Below are 19,716 nucleotides of genomic sequence, written 5' to 3' on the forward strand. Positions count from 1 at the left end.
TTGTATGACATAATGTGGAGCATTCAGTAAATTAAACCAAACTGAATCATCGTTAGCTAAGAAAATATTTTCTAGAGCACAAGAGGAAAAATGTCTGGCTCTCAAGTTTTGAACTTTCACAGAGATAGCCTCGTGTTCGAATCAAACAGAGAAATCCCCATTTGTATCTACAGTGGCAGGAAAGTCTTTGTGGCATTGGAAATGCTGGCTGCTTATTGAAAGTTCTTTTGAGGATCATATGTCAAAGCCGTATGTCATATGACATAGTTTCTTGGCCTCATATGGAGGGATGGACAATATGTGTGAGTTGTTCTCTCATAAGCAAGCAAGCTCTCTAACCTGAGTTACTGCACAGTGATGCTCATCATCCCCAAGGGGAAGATTAATATAAATATGTGATCTACTGATCTCATTTACAAAAGGGACCTCGATATGTTTGTAACATTAAACAACTTCAGATCTTGGTTTTTAGATCATTTTTTTTTTTAATTTCTGAAAGCATAGTGTTTTAACAGATGTTTGATTTTAAACTTTTTATTTTAGCAGATAAGACTTTGGCTTTTTCATTTCACAGTAGGGTTAATGCTTTGAAGATGAAATGCTACCAAAAAAAAAAAAAAAAAGGAAGGCAAAGTAGAACCCTATTGTAATGTGATAAGTGAGGGCCACAAATCTCAAGCATCTAAACCATTCAGGAGACTTACTGCCAGGTTAACAGGCTTGGTGGGGGAGCCTCACAGCTTATTGCATGGGGCTCCCAGGCTAGATGGAAATCCATCCTCATTCTGGCTACAGTTGTTGCTATTGGTGGCAGTTGCTCCCTCAGGCCAAACAGAAAGAAATGGTTTTCGAGACTGCAACTGGCTGGGACTTTCAGGAAAATGGCAGCACTTTCAAGAATTCTCCATTAGTTATTCCCAGGGAATGGAATGTGAATGGGTGGAGTACTGTGGGTTGCCTTCTTGTTTCCTGAAAAGGGGTTCCCTGTCTGGCCTTTGTAGTCACCCCTAAAAGAACAACAGAACCTTAGCCCTCCCCCAGCCCACGTCTTGGAGACTAGGTCTGCTCTTGGCACCATTGCTGGACACCTTGTCAAGGGGGCCACCTTTCTTTAACATGTTGGACAAAAAAGTCATATGCAAATAAGTATGGTTTTGATGGCACCACATATTGTTTCTCTATTTCACACTGTTCTAACAGCTCATTCTCATCCGGTCACTAATTGTTCTTGCTTCACCAAGCATTTACTGACAGAAATGGTCCTTGCACATTTAGAAAAGAAATCAAATCTGCATCATGGAGTCAGCATCATTGTATTTCTAGTTTCACGCATGGTGGATCCCTTATAGCGCTATATTTAATGTACTTCTAATTAAAGAGGTGGGGAGAACCCAAAGCTTTCTCTATGTTGTCTCATCTCATCTTTTTGTTTGTGCAGCTCATCATGTCAAAACGGGCACTTGCGAGGTGGTGGCACTCCACAGATGCTGTAATAAGAACAAGATAGAAGAGCGGTCACAGACGGTCAAGTGCTCCTGCTTCCCCGGGCAGGTGGCAGGCACCACACGAGCTGCTCCATCTTGTGTGGATGGTATGACTTCTTCCATTGCTCATGGTGGTCATGTAGCTGAGGATGGGTTAGAATTGGAATTCCACTATCATGTTGTTGACTGTGGTCAATGCTTAAGGGACCATGCCATAATCCTGTGGTTGATGAGAGATTAGTCGGGGGTGGGGGGGGGGGGGGCTGCATTCTGAAACCTCCTTCCAAAGTCCTTTGGAAGGAGGTCTAAGACCTCATGCAGTTTTGTAACAATAGGCATTACAATGAGGTTCCAACAAGTCCATGTGCTTCTTTCCTTGATACCATGAAATACTGATTTGCCAGGGGAGGGCATGTGTATGTAAATTAATTGGGAAAGGAGAGATGAAAATAGTGGATTAAATAGTATGGTTACCTAAACACACGGATGGTTCTTAAGAATGTAAAAAATTAAGCACCATACAAATGAGAGAATTTGTAGTTGTATAGTGAATTCACATGAAATATTGATTTTTATGGAGATCCATCAAAATATTAATTACTTTATTGGAGGGTTCACCTAATTACAATAGGACATACATCTTTGTATGGGTCTATTCAATTACTGTTACCATAAATAATAATTTAAGGACTCATATTACCATGACTCATTCCTTGTGATGGTGGTTACTGCCCACAGTAAAAAAAAAAAAAAATTACATTAACTCTAATATCCTCCTAATTTTAGCCTACTTGTGGGAAGCATTACATTGATTCTAAAATATTGACTCTAAACTGGTAATAGGTTCATTTTTTTATATGTTTAGGTAAATCAGTGCATGCATATGTCTATATAAGTTTCTTTCCAATCTGTTAGTTTTCATGAAGCCTGTATGTTCACATGAAAAATCCTTCCACATGTGCCTCTAATTAACAATACTATTTGTTAAGAGGCTAGAGCTCATGTTGGGTGTCCTTACAACAATACACTAAAATATAAAATAAAAATCCTTTTAGTCAGAAAATCTAGAAAGATTTAGCCCCTTTGGACAAAAAAGAGAAGCATGCTTCCAAACCCAGTCTACCCAGTGGTGGGAAAAATCGGCGCCCTTTGTTCCTCTTCCAGTGTGCACCCAGGGAATTAACGGGCTCAAATAGAAAAACACTGAATGGATTTTTTTTTAAATCTCCTGTAGCTTCAATAGTGGAACAGAAATGGTGGTGCCATATGCAGCCATGTCTTGAGGGAGAGGAGTGTAAAGTTCTCCCAGACCGGAAAGGATGGAGCTGTTCCTCTGGAAATAAAGTGAAAACAACCAGGGTAAGTGGACGGCCAGCTTGGGAAAACAGGAGGTCTCTGAACTTAGTATGGGCATGTGCGTCGGGAAGTGACAGAGAATGAAGAGTACTGTTCTCCATACTACACTCCCCCCCCCCCCCACCCCCCCGCTGCCCATTTTCTTCCTAATTCATTTTTTTTTCACAGCACATTTTACTTTTACTCAGAAGAGCATCTTCTATGGATTGCCATCAGCTGTCCTGTTATTTAATAAATTAATGTTGTGCTTTCCTTCATGAGATACTGCCAGTAATGTGAACCCCCCCACCCCAAGGATGTACATTAAATGCTGAGAAGTTGACTCCAACCCCTTATTCTTCTCATGGAGGGTAACTTGAATACATTCTGGTGGGGGGGGGGGAGAATTTATTTTGTATATGACTCAATACAATTTCCCAACTAAGAGTCTTTCATTTTTATGAAAGTCATTATTTCAATCTCCCTGATTTCTGAGTCAGTAAATGGGTTTCTAATGGTTAACTTTTTAATGAGTTGCTGAAAGGACTTTGTAAATCTCAGGGTCAATATGAAAAGAAGAGTCTTCAGACAATGATATATTTCAGCGTCCCATGATTGACTTCAGGGGCATGGGAGAGAAGTGGAAAATGGTTAGCTTTACTCTTTGATTTCCTAATTAGCTCCATGGATATTCTGGACGAGAAGAATTTAAATTTTTTGTAGAATCGGCAAGTGAAAGTTCTGTCTTGTTTTGCTATTTGCTTTGAGGGGAAAGCAGACTATTGATTAGAATTGGATAATTGGGAAAAATTAGAGAGGGAGACAAACCATGAGAGACTCCTAACTCTGGGAAACGAACAAAGGGTTGCAGAAGGGGAGGTAGGTGGGGGGGATGGGGTGACTCGGTCATGGGCACTGAGGAGGGCACCTGATGGGATGAGCACTGGTTGTTACGCTATATTACAACTGGGTGTGATCTAAATTGAATTTAAATTTTTAAAATGTTAAAAAAATAAAATAATTGGATAATTGGGGACTAGAACAGAATTATAAATTGATGCTTTATAAAAAGTAACATAAAACTAGAGACTGGTTAATTTACCATTTTGTTTAATTATAGCAGTTTAAAAAAATGACCTTATCTGGACATATTCAAGTGGATTATTTTTAAATCTCATCAAATAATTCAATCTGTTGAATAACATGTTTAGTTCATTGGCTGAACTAAAGTAACACACAAAAGTCACTAAGTAACAGGAGTAACTTAAGTTTCTAATAGCATAAATAATATCTTTGTATTTTGTCAAATTATTCATGACTATTTGTTGGCTAAATGTTGACATACTTTTCTAAAATCTAGGTAGTACATGATCAGTTAATTAGAATAACTGTATTATTCAGTCAGCACATGATATAAACCATATTGATTTGTTAAAAACATCCTGGCAATATAAAATTTCCTTACAAGTTATTCATAGCTTGAAAATATTTCCTGCCTAACACTATTAGTTCTTAGTCCAAAATAGTACTCATGGAACTTCACTGAAGATTTGAGATCCTGAGACAAATTAAAAAAAAAAAGTAGCACTCTATGACCAAACTGTTTTGTTTTTTTTTATTACTTCAGTGGACATGAGGAAGCTAACATTTATTGGATACTTAAAACATATGCCATAAACCGAACAAAGTACTTCATGTGAATGAGCTCATTTAATCCTCTTAACAGCCCAGTGAGGAAGATAATAATATCTCCTTTTTACAGATGAGTAAACCAAAGTTTCAAAACCTTCAGTGACTTCCCAAGGTCATACAGCTAATGAACAGGGAAGCAAGGGTTCAAACCAAGCCCTCCCATTCCAGAACCTACTCTCTTCACCTGTAGTTTAAACTAGATAATTTAACTTATTCTTAAGTAATAGTGAGGAAAGTTTCCTATGCTTCCATTCATATTAGGTAGACCTTTAAAATTATCGTTAACCTTCTGGATCATTGAAATGAAAAGGTCAAGACCATGTGACCTAAATTCCCATAGTAAATTGAGAAGTGCCGCTTCACTCCCTGCTGTGCCATATTCTCAGCGGTCCAAAGTTCAGCCTCTGTAATTCTTCACATTTAACCGGTTTTCATCATGTAATCAAACAAGATGTATGAGAGGCTGAGAACTTGGGAGTGAGGAAGACTATATCTAGATCCTTCAGGGTGTTTTATTAGTTATAAGGTGTTAGGCCACATATAGTGGGTTGTACTTCCTATTTTTATTTCATCTCTCTTGCCCTGAAGAAGAGCCCCACTGAAGATACTGTAGAGGACTCATGCAACTAGAGGTGTTTGTTTTTTTTTTTTTAAAGATTTTATTTATTCATAAAAGATGGAAAGTGAGAGAGAGAGGCAGAGAGAGAAACAGGCTCCATGCAGGAAGCCCCAAGTGGGACTCGATCCAGGACCCTGGGATCACACCCTGAGCTGAAGGCAGACGCTCAACCACTGAGCCACCCAGGCATCCCAACTGGAGGTGTTTCTTAAATCACTTCTAAGATTCCTTCCAACTCTTAAGTCTCTGATTTTCATTTAAAAAGGCAAAATATTTATTCCCTGGTTTGGGCACCAACTCCCCCCCCCCAAAAAAAAAATAAAAAGGAAAAATCATCATATGTAAAACACTGATCCTGAAAGATGGATTTTTGAGAGCAATCAAAGTAAATTATTATCTTTTGTTTTTCTTCACAAGAAAATGATTTCTGGTGAGCATGAAGCTATGTAAACATTTCCAGCTAAAGGGCTATCATGGTATTCCGAATGGCTAGGCAAAATGATGTGCAATTTTGAATGTTTTTTGGCTTACCAGACAATTTGGGTAAATTTCCCTGAAGCCTCAAAAAAAAGTTTCCAAGTCATCAGGTTATTACTGTTCTGCTATTTCCCTGGAAATAGTACAAAAAGTATAGGAGATACAAATTTTTCAAATAGCTCTGGCACAGTATTACTTTGCACGCAGTGCAAGTGTGGGACAGAGGTAGTCCCTGCCATAGATAACTAGCAGCTGTGTAACTGAGAAGGATTCTGATCATTATTTGATTCATTGGCCTTCTTGTTCATTTGCTGGTCTTAAATGACTTAGCCATGGCTGTGGGGAGCCATGCAGCCCTGAAGCTCTGATTGGCAGGCCCCAGCCACAAATGAGAAAAGTCCAGAAGGTAAGCATGCATAGGTTACAAAGTAACCCAAGAGCTGCTTGCAGCCAAAAGCCATTTGAGTTTCTTACACAAGATATGTTGGTCTTGTGGGATTATCACTGCAAGCAAAACGGCTCGAGAAATGATTAAAATTTGCAATAATGTACACCCTTCCTTTTAATTGCCCATATTCAATCTGGAGTGCTCTGGTTAGCCGAATGTTAGGAAAAAAGAGCAGTCAGCCAAAACCAGCAATGAGATTTGCTTAGCCTCAGCAGAGATGGGGTGGTACTTTCCAGAACTGACTACAGATCATGGGCTGGGTGAATTTCTCATTTAAGACTAATTTGGAGCTTACATTGTACTTCCTACTATAAATGTGAACTATATCCCCCTTTTCTGTCTTTGTACTATATTCAGGTAGCTGCTGCTTCTGACCCATTTTCTGTACGTCCCAACAAGGGAGAAAAGGCAAAGAACAGACAACCCTTGTTGGAACATCAATATTTTGCATACATGTTCTTCATTACCCCAAATGTTTAGTCTGGAGAGAAAGGAGGACGCATCACTGGTTTCCTGAACCCTATTTCTTACCTTAAAGGTGGAAACTTAACGACTGCCTGTGACCTCTGTAATTATCTATTGTATATCTATTGTATTACTTTTAAGAACTCCTAAATTAAAAAGAAAGGAAGGAAAAGCCATGAGAGCCTTTTGATTTCAAACTCACTTTCAAAGATAAATAATAAAGAACTTTTCAAAGAGTCATTAATAAAAGAATAGTCTTTCCAGTGTGAAAGAGCACATAATTATACGCTAATTATATAATACAGGAGTAGCGGGGGTGGGGGGGTGGGAAAGGTGCTGGAGAGCTTGTAAAATTTGAGAAAAAAAAATCTTTGATAACATTGTTGGAGCCTCAGAAAAAAAAAAATAGACTGTGTTTCATTTCTTTTAATGTTTTGCTATTCTTTCTCTGTGGAACATCTCCGAAAGGAAGTCACATTTTGATTTTAGAATTCACAGCCCATGGCCAAGGGTACGGGCTCTAAACGTCAACGGTCGCGCAGCTCTTAAGTGTGATTCTTAAAAAAAAAAAAAAAAAAAAGTGTGATTCTTAGCTAAAGAAAGGTGACCTTCATCGTGTGCAAGTTTTTGTATTTTCATTAGAGATCTCTTTATGAATCACAAATTCCAGGCCTATTTACTTTTCATATACTTAAGATATTTTCTGAGTAATTTTTAACTAATTGGAATTCTTTCATCTTTACTAACTAAAGTGCCTTAAGCAGGTAAGAACTCTAGTTTTTTAATGTCTCTTCAAATATATGTGGATTTTAAGTGCATCAATTATGATCTTATTTTGGCGTATAATGCAAAGAAAATCAACAGATATTAAGAATTTCCCAGGCATAAACATCCTGTAATACTAATAATGCTGTTATTTCAGTCAAAGCAACAAAAGCATAGATGAAGGCATTTACTTAGCCCTTCCAGAGTATGAGGCATTCTAAGTGTATTGCAGGTATTTTCTTATTTAATTTCCCAAACCACAGCAGGCACTAATGAGAGTATAAAGATGTATGGTATGGTCTCTGCCAACCAGGAGTATGCCCTTGAGGGGGGGAATGGATAGTGTACAGTTGCGTTATTCTTGTTATCCACATGCAGTCCACTGACAATAAATATTGGAATCATGGATAAATATAAAAGTAACGTTGTTATAATAATGGGGTAGTATAAGCCTTTAGTTCAGCCTCCTCATCTGCAAAATAAATGAGGGTACTGAGTTAGATTCAATTTCGAGTTCCTCTACCCAGGATTTATTTTTTGGTTCCACGTGCCAAAGACATTTCTGACTTCCTTTCCAGCTAAATTTATGTGACACTAATAAGTGGCTAATCTCAGAAGATAGATAAGTACTTGGGGTTTTAATCCTTTCCCTGTAAGGGAGAAAAGAAACAGCATCTTAGGATGCTTTGCTGATTTTTTTTTTCTTTGCTGATTAAAGCCTCAAGTCCTCTTCTTCCAGATGTTGCTGGATTTTATAACCAAGACTCAGTAACTGTTCTGGTTTTTTTAGTGGGGAGGGGCTAGGGGTGCTTGGAAAACTGTCCAGGGGCACTGTTCCTGCCCCAAGGCAACACACACACACACAGAGCAAGGGGGAAAAGATTCACTTCCTCACCTTAAGATGGTGCGATTCGTGTGAATTCTTCAAACACAGTGCTCTCTCTTGTCTTGCAAATTTAATCACAGACTTGAATAGTGTAGTTCTTTCCTCATCAGCCCTTTCTTAACAGACACATTCACCGTTCATTTGTCTTCATCTCACCTCTGCTCAGGCCCTAAATTGCATCCTGGTCCACAGCACAGAGTATGGTGACCTTTAGGGCCCTTGTTTTCCAATTATTTTGACGGCACCTACAGTAGGAAATAGATCTTCCAGTATGATCCAGTGTACACACACACTCACACTCACACTCCTATAGCCCGCACTAAAATTAAGGTTCTAAGTTTTTTGTCTTATTTCCTTCCTTCTTACCTATCTTAGCCTCATAAATTGATTTTATGACCTGCCAACATGTTACAACATGCATTTTGACCACCAATACCTTAGGGAGTGGTAGCCGGCCGCCGCCACTAATTAGCAGAGATACAAACTCTTGATTAGACAGTTTTCAAACCAATTCGCTTTTTACATTTTAAATATTTTTTACTCAAGGTTTTGGGGTCAAAAAATTTTTATCATCTTATAAAATCTAGATTTCATAGGAAAGACTGCCAATACTGTGGGCATTCATTCAACAAGTGTTTATCAACTGTTGTTATGAGGTGCTATTCTAGGTTCTGCAGCACAATGTGGAGAAAATCCCAGATGGGGATCCCTGCCCTCATAGAGCAGATATACTAACAGCATGTAGGAGCTTTCTCTTGCTTCCTTCGCAAATTCCCGGATTTACCATGACAGTCCGTCATTCTCTGTAGGTAAGGCTGGCACAGCTTGGCTCAGTGGTTTCTTGGGTCTGGGTTTCACAAGGTTGAAGACATGGGGTGTGTGTCATCTTTCCACAGCAAGGCTGTGGGGGGGAATCTGCCTCCAAGCTCCTTCAGGATGTTGACAATTCCATTTCTGTCAGAAGCCTCATTTCTGAGGTTTCTGTTCTGGTAGCTACCATCAGAGAGCCTCTCTCACTCCGTGGAAACGTCTGCTCTTCTGGTCACACTCACTCATTTTCAAACCAGCCATGGCACACATGGAGTCTTTCCCACACCTCAAATCTTTCATGCCTTAACCCTTCTGCTTCTAAGGGCCAGGTCGTACATTGGCTCCACCCAGATAACCCAGAGGACCGTCCTATGATAATGGTCAGCTGTTGTGCAACTTTAATGACCTTGCAAAGTCTCTTCACAACAGTGTTTAGATTAGTGTTTATTTCAATAACAAGAGGACAGAAGTCTCTGGAATTCTACCTATAACACAAGGGGAGAGAAAAAGTAAGTAGATGAAGCAGACGGTATGGTAGATGGTGACAGGTGTTGTGGAAGAAAGGAAAGCAGGAGGGAGATGGAGAGCGCTGAGCAAAGGAGCTTGCGTGTTTGATTCAGGTCTTGCAGGAGATGAGGGATGAGGCACATAGCTACTGGGGGGACAGGCTCTCCAGGTAAAGGGAAGGGAAGAAAGGACTGCTCTGGGAGCTGTTGTGGGAATAAATATCACATTCAAGGGACAGCAATGATGCTGGTGGCTGGAGTGGAGTGAACAGGGCAACTGGTTGAATTTAGGATTGGAAGGGTAGCAGGAGGTGTATCACGACTGACCTAAATTTTTGTCCTGAGCACGTAGAATGATGAGGTTGCCAGTAGGTGAGATGGAGACAACTGTGGGAAGAGTATATTTTATGTATTGCATTAATATCCACTAAGTCTAGGTCCTTTAACTTATGGAAAAGTAAATCTAGTAGAACGTCTTGAACTTGGTATTTATTAAGAAGACTAGGTAAAAAGTTTTTACTAGAGCAACAAATGCAGATATTGAGTGACGTTGATATTACAAAAGATTTAAAATCTCAGGGATCCCTGGGTGGCTTAGGGGTTTAGCGCCTGCTTTTGGCCCAGGGCGCGATCCTGGAGTCCCGGGATCGAGTCCCACGTCGGGCTCCTGGCATGGAGCCTGCTTCTCTCTCCTCCTGTGTCTCTGCCTTTCTCTCTCTCTCTCTATCATAAATAAATAAATCTTTTAAAAAAAGATTTAAAATCTCAAATGTTTGGAAAATATTTTAGGCACCATATAATTACTTTGATAACATCAACTTTTAAAAAAGAAATATGGACAGAAATGGATTAATATATGGAAGGGTTTTTTTTTTCCCCTCAATTAGATAATGAATCCATAGGTAGGTAGAACAAGTTAGGTGTCCATGTAGTAGCATTAGTAAAAGTAACACTTAAACCTGGTATTTTAAGTTTGAGAGCTGCTTACTTAATTAATAATTTAATAGGACCAGGAGTGTCTCCCTTGGTATTTCTTTAGAGAGTTACTAGAAATCAAAGCAAAGACTTAAAAAATATATTATCAGGGCTCTATTTCCAAAACTGGCCTATAATTTTACAATTAAAATGAAAAATGGGCAACATATAACTCCTATGAAGTTCCTTTAAAATTTAAATGTTTCTAGGGCAGCCCTGGTGGCTCAGCGGTTTAGTGCCGCCTTTGGCCCAGGGCGTGATCCTGGAGTCCCGGGATCAAGTCCCACATCGGGCTCCCTGCATGGAGCCTGCTTCTCCCTCTGCCTGTGTCTCTGCCTCTCTCTCTCTCTCTCTCTCTCTCTCTGTGACTATCATAAATTAAAAAAATAAATAAATAAACCACAAATAGAAAAAAATTATTTTTTAAAAAAAAAGAAAATTCAAGGGATCCTACCTAGTGGGGGGTCTATGCCTTCTCCTTTTCCTGTGGTGGGTGATGTTCCTGGGAAAAACTATAGATAGCCTCCCCTGTATACATTCCCCATGGCTCTTTCTGCTACTCTTCATCAATGAGTTCAGGTCCAATTTTATTTTCTTACTTTGGACAATGGGATGAAAGTACCACTGAAAAATAAAAAGGAATTTTCCCACAAACCCAGAATTCCAAATGCTTTATGAATGGCACTGCAATTGTATAGGGAAACAAAGCTGGGGCCTAATTTCTAACTCCATGATGAGAGTGGACCCTAGCTCTCTGCTGTGCAGTCTGTCTCTTGGTTGTGAGGTGTGCGTAATACAAAGGGCAGAGTCAAGCTTCACTCTGTCGATGCCAACTTTTGGTGGGAAAAGAAGGCTTATAAAAGGACCTTGTGGATATTTATCTCAGAATAGAAGCACTAGGAGTAACATGTGTTAACTCATTTGAAGATCTTTCATCGTTCTTTCATATGAAGATCATCCCCATCTTTCTTTCATATGGAAGAAAAGAATTTGACTTGTTCTGTGTGACCACAAGGAATACCTCCTGTGGTGTCAGCTCTAGGTGGTGTTAAGTGGGCTACCTTGGGAAATAGTAAATTCCCCATTTCTGGAAGTCTTCAATTTGTGAGTTAAAGGATGTGTAGAAATTCAGAGTTGGCTAGTTCACTTTACCATAACAGACAACAGCTTATGCAAAGGCATGGAGGTACAGAAGATGGTGACTTTGCTCATGGAAGAGAAATCCGTTCATGGGGTAACCCTATGTGTGAGGGGAACCATGGCTGGCTGAGTTTCTATCATGATGCCCTTTAAAATGCCATACTAAAAGACTTGGATGTTATTCTCTAGGAAATAATAAACCACTGAAGAACCTTAAGGAGGAGAGGTGAAAGGTCTGGTTTATACTTCAGAAAATATAATTGTCTGCAATGTGTCACCTGCAAGGAATTGAGAGGTATATGAGAAAAAAGGCCTGAACTAAGATAGGAAAGTGACATAATGGGGCTGTCATTACCTAAGAAGTAGAATCAATAGGGTTTGGTATTAGTTAAACATATGAATTTAGTGAAAGGGAAAATCTCAGAAAGATTTCTATTTTTGGCCTGACCTATATGGTGATATTAATTGATATGGGCACACTGAGTTGGAGATATTGAATGGACAGTTTAATATACAGCCCTAGAGATGAAGACAGAAGTTTGAGAATAGTTACCCTCTAGATGATGAGGAAATGATTAAGAAGGCTGTCTCAGAAGGGATGTGTTGAAAGAGAAGAAGATCTAAGACATTTTAGCAGGTAATGTAGAAGAAGCTGCTGGCTAACGACATGAAGTGTGGACAGAGCAATTGGAAAACCAGCAGAACCCAGAGTTTGAGAAAATTCAGAAAGAGAGTTCCCAGGGAGCCAGGGCTGTCAACTGATACAACAAACACACAGAACCTACCAGATAATGTGGACTTTAAACTCCTTTCCAAACATGACATTTATAAGAAATATTAGAAGTTCACAATCCAGTAGTTGAATATGATTTACTTTCATAATCTTAAAACTTGCCTCCTCATTGGATGTTGCCATTGGTAACACATTGAAAATATTGCAGAGACACACCTGGGTGGCTTAGCTGTTGAGGGTCTGCATTTGGCTCAAGGCGTGATCCTGGATCCATGGATCGAGTCCCACATCGGGCTCCCTGCCTGCTTCTCTCTCTGCCTATGTCTCTGCCTCTCTCTCTGTGTCCCTCATGAATACATAAAATCTTTAAAGTAGAATGCACTATAAGAAACATTTTAGGGATCCCTGGGTGGCTCAGCAGTTTAGTGCTGCCTTCACTCCAGGGCGTGATCCTGGAGACCCAGAATCGAGTCCCGTGTCAAGCTCCCTGCATGGAGCCTGCTTCTCCCTCTGCCTGTGTCTCTGTGTGTGTCTCTCTCTCTGTGTCTCTCATGAATAAATAAATAAAATCTTTTTTTAAAAAAAGGAAACATTTTTAAAATAAGAATAGGGGCACCTGATTGGTGCAGTCCTTTAAGCTTCCTACTCTTGTTTAGGGTCAGTGAGATCAAGCCATGTAGGCTCCACGCTCAGCAGGGAGTCTGCTTCAGATTCTCTCCCCCTCTGCCATCTTGTTCTCTCTCTCTCTCTCTCAAATAAGTGAATAAATCTTAAAATAAAACAAGAGCAGGAGAATTAAACTCCATTTAAGGGGAACTGGTCTATTTATTTGTTTATTCACTCTGTAAAGATAAATTGAATGTCCAAGATGTAGCCATGTGCTTGATATTGTGGGAGGCTTGGGCGAGGCAAATTTTAAAAAATCGTGACCCTTTGCTGTCCAGGAGCTCATAGACAAAATCACTGTCATGTACAGAATTGGTAGAACAGGGCCCCTGGGTGGCTCAGTGGTTGAGGATGATCCTGGGATCTGAGATCAAGTCCCACATCGGGCTCCCTGCATGGAGCCCTCTGCCTGTGTCTCTCTCTGTGTCTCTCATGAATAAATAAAATCTTCTTAAAAAATTGGCAGAGCAGAGATTTGTACGAGTGTCATAGGAGTATGTTGGCAGTTTAGTATTGCATGGTCCATAGCCCTCCTAAAACTCAAAGAGAGCAGATTTTGATGCCACTCAACACCCATTTACTCAGTTTGTCTCCTTAATATATAATGACTAAGCACGATCAAAATATGATGTTCATGATGTCAAGGCACAACTGACTCATAGTTGATGGTATACCATCATAAGAAAACAAAGCTTTTTGGATTAGACAATTAAGTGATTTTAAAGTTTTCTACCAGTGACAAAATATGAGCTAGAAGAGAGGTAAAGAAGAATTTTGTGCGGGGGGCCATAGTAATAACTAATTAAATGAAAAAATACCTTAAAATTGTGACCTTCAAATAAGAATATTGGAACCTAATTGTACACATTTAATACTGCTTTAAGCTTATAGAACACTTTCAAAAATCATTTATATTAGAAATCATTCATTTGAAAAGATATAAAACTAAAATTACCAAATTAGAACAAAGAAACAAGAATTTTTATTATTCATACTAAACTAGGGAATTCCGTTTCTCATAATGTTTAATACTGAACTTTTTCAAGATCAGAGTTATTTAGCTGTTGAAAGTACCCTCAGCTCTTGTGGTTTTGTGTTACTGGGTTTTGCTTCTATATTAAGTAGCAATGTTGGCTTTCCATGATTTATGGTAGGATTAGCCCAAAGTCAATAAAGGGCTATTCTGTTGAGGTCTGTTTACTGTTGACTACTTTACCTTTATTGTTTATTCTCTTCTGGTGACAAACATATTTTACCTTCACCTCATAGCACCTGGTTTTCTTTTAACAGGACTGCAAAGAGAATAGGAGTGAGAGACAGACTTGGTAATACCAGACAGTGTAAATTCATGTTCAAAGGATGTTTGAAGATAATTGAATACAATCTCTACTTTGCAACTTTAAAATAACCTATTCTTGAAAGGGCTCTTGGAATAATTGTGGGGAGAGTTGATGTGGTCAGATTGTTTCTAGGATTCATATACTGAGATGCTTTTATGCTATCTTGAAAGAAATAAAATTGAATATTCTCCACAGACACTTTGGCTGACAGAAAAATTTAAACAGGTATCATGATTAGAAATCTCAACCTCCAACTTCAATTACAACATATGATCGATTCGTGAGATTACTGAAGGCAAATGTCTGGCAGACAGTCAACCACTGTTTGAGATTAAATTTCACAAATGAAATCAACTTGTTGGGAGCACCCTTGCATATATATATAACATAGATGTGAACTATCTGCCTCCACATTTTAACTTTGAAGATTTCTTCTAGGAGCTGTAAGGGAATTCCTTAGGAACAGGTTTAGGATAAAAGCTGTTAATGTTAAATTTGGCAAATTGACATTTCACCTACGTAGTGGTTAAATACGAGACCCTATTCAGTGAAACTGTATCATGTTGTTATATGATACCAAAGGTTTCTTAACATGAAAGTGTTCTTATAAGTGGACTAAAAAAAAAAATCTAGGGTAGAATTATTTTTGGTAGTACCAGTAACCTCTCACTAAGGGTTCAGCCTTTCTGAATTTACTGTTTATAAAAAGATGAAGACACTGTCAGGAAGGGTCAGGTCATTTTTAATTCACCATTTTCCTCCAGCGTAGCCACTCATGGTTGCTGTGCGATGATGTGGTCAAGATCCCACAGGCCTTATAAACCTAATCTCATTCTTTGATTTCTTCTTTACTGTGGTTCTTTCAGCTTCATCCTCACAAATGTATACCAACTTTGTCTCATGGTGAATGCTAACAGAGCATGCTGTGCTCTTCCAAAGTGCTCCTGGGTGAGTTCTGCTAAAATGAGGATAGGGTCCTAGTGATGCCGTCCAGTGCTTATGAGATATATGGCAATCTTGTTGAGTCTTGCTGATGATTTCACATACCGTTTGCTTTGAAATGGGAATACCAGATTCTCCATAGCATTTACCTTCTTTTTTTTCTCTAGTAAAAATAGGAGCTGTGTAAACCAATCATGAAAATAGACTAATCCCTGTTCAAAATGCAGATGTCTGCTACCTCTTAATAGGTTTTATAAGAGGAAAGGTCATCCTTGGAGAGTCTCATTCAAGTTCCACTAGAGAGCAGTTCAACAAGTATTATAGCTGTTGTTTAATCATCAAATAATCTTGTTTATTCACAAGGTGGTAAAGTATGGGGATTGTATGTTCAGAAAGTCAAAGACAAGGGGAAGGAATTCATTGGTATGATGGTTAATCTTCTATATCAATTTGTCTTGGTCATAATGCCCAGATATTTGACTAAACGTTATTCTAGATATTTCTGTGAGGGTGTTTTTTTTTTTTTTTGGTGTGATTTGCATTTAAATTGGTAAACTTTGAGTAGAGCAGATTTTCCTCCATAATGTGAGTGGACCTCATTCAATCAAAGTCCTGAATAGAACAAAAGGCGGACCTCCTATGTCCTAACACACTTGGGTATTTTATTTGCAAAAGTATTTAAAAAGGATAGAAGGTATAAGATAGCAACCACATTGATAATAAGTCTTTTGATGAGTGACAACTTTTGCCAGGTACTGTGCTATATATCATCTAAACAAAATATTTCTAATAATTACCCACTGGCATTGTAAAGCTTATTATTCCTTAGTACAGATCAGAAAAAGAGGCCCAAAGAAATTAACTGTCTTAAAGCTACATAATTAGTAACTGACAAAGGTCAAACATAAATCTAATTCCAAAGTTTATACTATTTCCAATTAAATATATTGTTTCATAAGAAGTGTAACAATTCTAGGTGCCGTGTAACCATTACAATGTAAATATATCTTCTGGAATATTTTCTCAGGAAGTTCTGACTAATACTGACATGACTATCATTTGTTCTTCAAATGTTATGACTGCATAGTTGATATTCTTAGAATTACTGTGGATGTTTAACACCATGCACATGTATAATCATCCATGTATAATTACAAGGGCTAAAGAACTAGGTCCACTAATAAAAGTGAAGACATATCTGTAGTTAGAAGCCAGATAAAATGATGGTAGTAGTTTTTACAAGGTATTATGTGAGGAATTGGCAGCTTTCACAGGGGAAACAATACCATTCATCAAGATCCATCTGTTGTACGGTACATCCACAGGGAGGAACTTTTATACTAAGATGAAAACAAGGCAAAATGGATGAAGCAAAGACGTCTTGAACAAGACCTAGGCATGCAGAGTTATAACCATTGACCAATATTAAAGTGAGAATCTCTGGAGCCTCAAAATGCACTGAAATCACTTAACCTTTTCTCTACGACTTTCAATTGCCAACCATTGTATTTGCTTAATGGATGGTCTATACAAAATTTATAATTGCAAGTCATTGACTCTGTTTTAGGTACTCATATAATAACTCCTCTTGATCAGGTGTCTAAGATAAGCATTAGACTCAATTTCTATGATTATAAAGAACTGTTCCCTAAAATTTTAGGTATTGGACCTCATTTTAATGCTGTCTTGATAAAGGATTAAAGGTATTTTTTTCAGTTATTAAAATAATATTGAGGGAAGCCTAGGTGGCTCAGCAGCTTAGTGCCTGCCTTCAGCCCAGGGCACAATCCTGGAGACCCAGGATCGAGTCTCGCATCAGGCTCCCTCAAGGGAGCCTGCTTCTTCCTCTGCCTGTGTCTCTGCCTCTCTGTGTCTCTCATGAATAAATAAATAAAATCTTTAAAAAATAATAATATTGAATATCTGCTATGTCTCAGGGTCTATACTAAACCCTGGGATACATATATGAGTAAGACATAGTCTGCCCAGGAGACTTTCCCGCTCATGATCTGATGGGATGGTCTCTGTATTAGACGAGGCTAAAAAGGAAAAAAACAAAGCTTCAAATATCAGTAATTTAAAACAGCAAGGATTTATATCCTACTCAGGCTATATCCTCATCATAGGTGACCTCAAAGTGTCCATTCTGGGTTGACCTCTTTCTATAACTAAGAGTGATGTGCAGACATGGTCTGGTATGTTGTTGGTTATCATGGTAGAAGGAAAGACAATTCTGGAGGGGTATGCACTAGCAATTATATAAGCAGCCCTGAAACAACAAATATGACCACAATTCTTGGTCAAAACGACTATGGATATACCCAACTGCAGTGGGTTCAAAAGTGAACTCTTTCTTCAGGGGTTCTGGATCAAGGTGGCAACATAGGAAGATCCTTCCATGGACACACAAAGTCTATAGCTATATATGGTACAGTTTCTTTTGTAAAATTTTTTATTTAAGTTCAATTTAATTAACATATCCTGTATTATTAGTTTCAGAGGTAGAATTTAGTGATTTATCAGTTGCATACAAAACCCAGTGTTCATTACTTCAAGTGCCCTCCTTAATGCCCATCACCCAGTTATTCTCTTACCCCATCCACCTCCCCTCGAGCAGCCCTCAGTTTGTTTCCTATAGTCGAGAGTCTCTTATGGTTTGCCTCCCTCTCCATTTGTCTTATTTTTTTATGGAACAGTTTTTTTAAACAAAACTTTAAGGCTGGCTGAGCAACCTCTACACATAAAATGGGTAGGAGAGACGGGGACACAATCTCACTATAAACCGCAGCCCTGGTCCAGCAACCCATGATTGGGAGAGTACTCAAAGCCTTGGAGCTTTTTCCTGAGGAGCAAAGGTTTGGAACCTCATGTTGGACACAATAATTTTTAAGATTCAAACTTTTAAGTTTGTCTTTTAAGAGACAAACTGCCAGAAGATCGAGCTTTGAAAAGCAATGGAACTATTGTTCATAAGACCTACAAAGCTGTGATAAATTGGGAAATATCTCTTAAAGGGCTTGTGTACTTGGACTCATCTGCCCCAGGGCCCTGCTCAGAGGCAGCAGATCATGCTCAGACTTTAAGTGAAATTAAAGTGTTGGCCTGAGGGGCAGGCCTCTCATTTAACATACACATTTAAAAGTCCGCTGGAATACTTTCTGGGGATGAAAACTGGCCAGCACCATCTTCATACTCTCCCTATGACTTACTCTACCTCTTAGGTGCCAACTTGTTTTTTTTTTCCTGGCAGATTGGCTTCATGGGTGAATTCCAGCAAACATGTAAAGAAGAGTTAATACCTATTCTGTTCCCAAAACATAGAAAAGGAAACTTCCAAATTCGTTCTACGAGACCAGCATTTACCCTGATACCAAAACAAGATGGCACTAAAAGAGAACTATAGGCCAATATCCCTGATGAACACGGACACCAAAGTTCTCAACAATATATTAGATCATGTGGAATTTAAGATACAAAACAAATGAGCAAAGGGGGAAAAAAAAGCAAGAGAGAGAGAGACAAACCAAGAAACACTCTTAATTATATTTAGAGAACAAATTGATGGTTACCAGAGGGGAGGTAAGCTGGGGGATGGGTGAAATATGTGATGGGGATTAAGGAGTGCACATGTTGTAATGAGCACCAGTTGATATATAGAATTGCTGACTAAGTCAGTATACTGTACCTCTGAAACTAATGCAACACTATGTTAATTTGAATTAAAATAAAAACTTAAAAAAAGAGAAAATCTGTTACATATATATGTATATGTATATATATTCCACTATATATATAAAGTGGAATATTTCCAGGCAGAGAAAAGAAGGAATTCTTGCCATCTGCAGCAACATGGATGGACCTAGAGGGCATTATGTTAAATAAGTCAGGTGTAGAAAGACAAATACTATATGATATCTCTTATATGTGGAATATAAACAAAAGAAATCAAAACAAAAATAACCCCAGAGTATCAAACTTCTAGAGAACAGATTGTGTTGGAGGTGGACCAAATGGGTGAAGGGTGTCAAAATGCACACCCTTCCAGTTATAGCATAATTAAGTCATTGGGACGTTAAGTACAGCAGGTGACTATAGTTTACAATACTGTATTACCTATTTAAAAACTGCTAAGAGACTAAATCTTAAAATTTATCATCCCATCCAAAAACATTTTGAATTACATGGTGATCCTTGTAATTATTTTGCAGTGTACACAAATATTAAATCACGTTGTGCACCTGGAACTAATGTATGTCAATTATATCAATAAAAATTAAGATTTTCTAAGAAAGAAGCAGAATCTTTTTATATGGCTAGGGGATTTTTTTTAAATGCCTGCAAGTTTGGAACTCTGTGTATAAATTTGGAGGTTCTATTGAACTCTGTGTTGTACCTGTCAATGGAGATAGAACAAAATCATACCTGAATCTGAA

The 19,716-nt window shown here is 38.5% G+C and overlaps 1 protein-coding gene across 6 annotated transcripts in view; it reads left to right on the forward strand.

Annotated features, from left to right (window-relative positions):
• TAFA2 (TAFA chemokine like family member 2) overlaps nucleotides 1-19,716 on the forward strand; it is a 451,018-nt gene that overhangs the window by 411,507 nt on the left and 19,795 nt on the right. For 2 of the 6 annotated variants that reach the window (XM_041757442.1, XM_041757443.1), the window contains 3 exons: nucleotides 1,439-1,591; nucleotides 2,719-2,843; nucleotides 6,413-6,626. In XM_041757442.1, coding sequence (XP_041613376.1) covers nucleotides 1,439-1,591; nucleotides 2,719-2,843; nucleotides 6,413-6,535 — 401 coding nt within the window. In that variant the 3' untranslated portion in view covers nucleotides 6,536-6,626. Of the gene's footprint in view, nucleotides 1-1,438; nucleotides 1,592-2,718; nucleotides 2,844-6,412; nucleotides 6,628-19,716 lie in introns of those variants that run through there. The other 4 variants (XM_041757444.1, XM_041757445.1, XM_041757441.1 and 1 more) reach the window with 3 other exon arrangements.

This window comes from Vulpes lagopus, chromosome 5, assembly GCF_018345385.1.
Source record: "Vulpes lagopus strain Blue_001 chromosome 5, ASM1834538v1, whole genome shotgun sequence".
NCBI lineage: Eukaryota > Metazoa > Chordata > Mammalia > Carnivora > Canidae > Vulpes > Vulpes lagopus.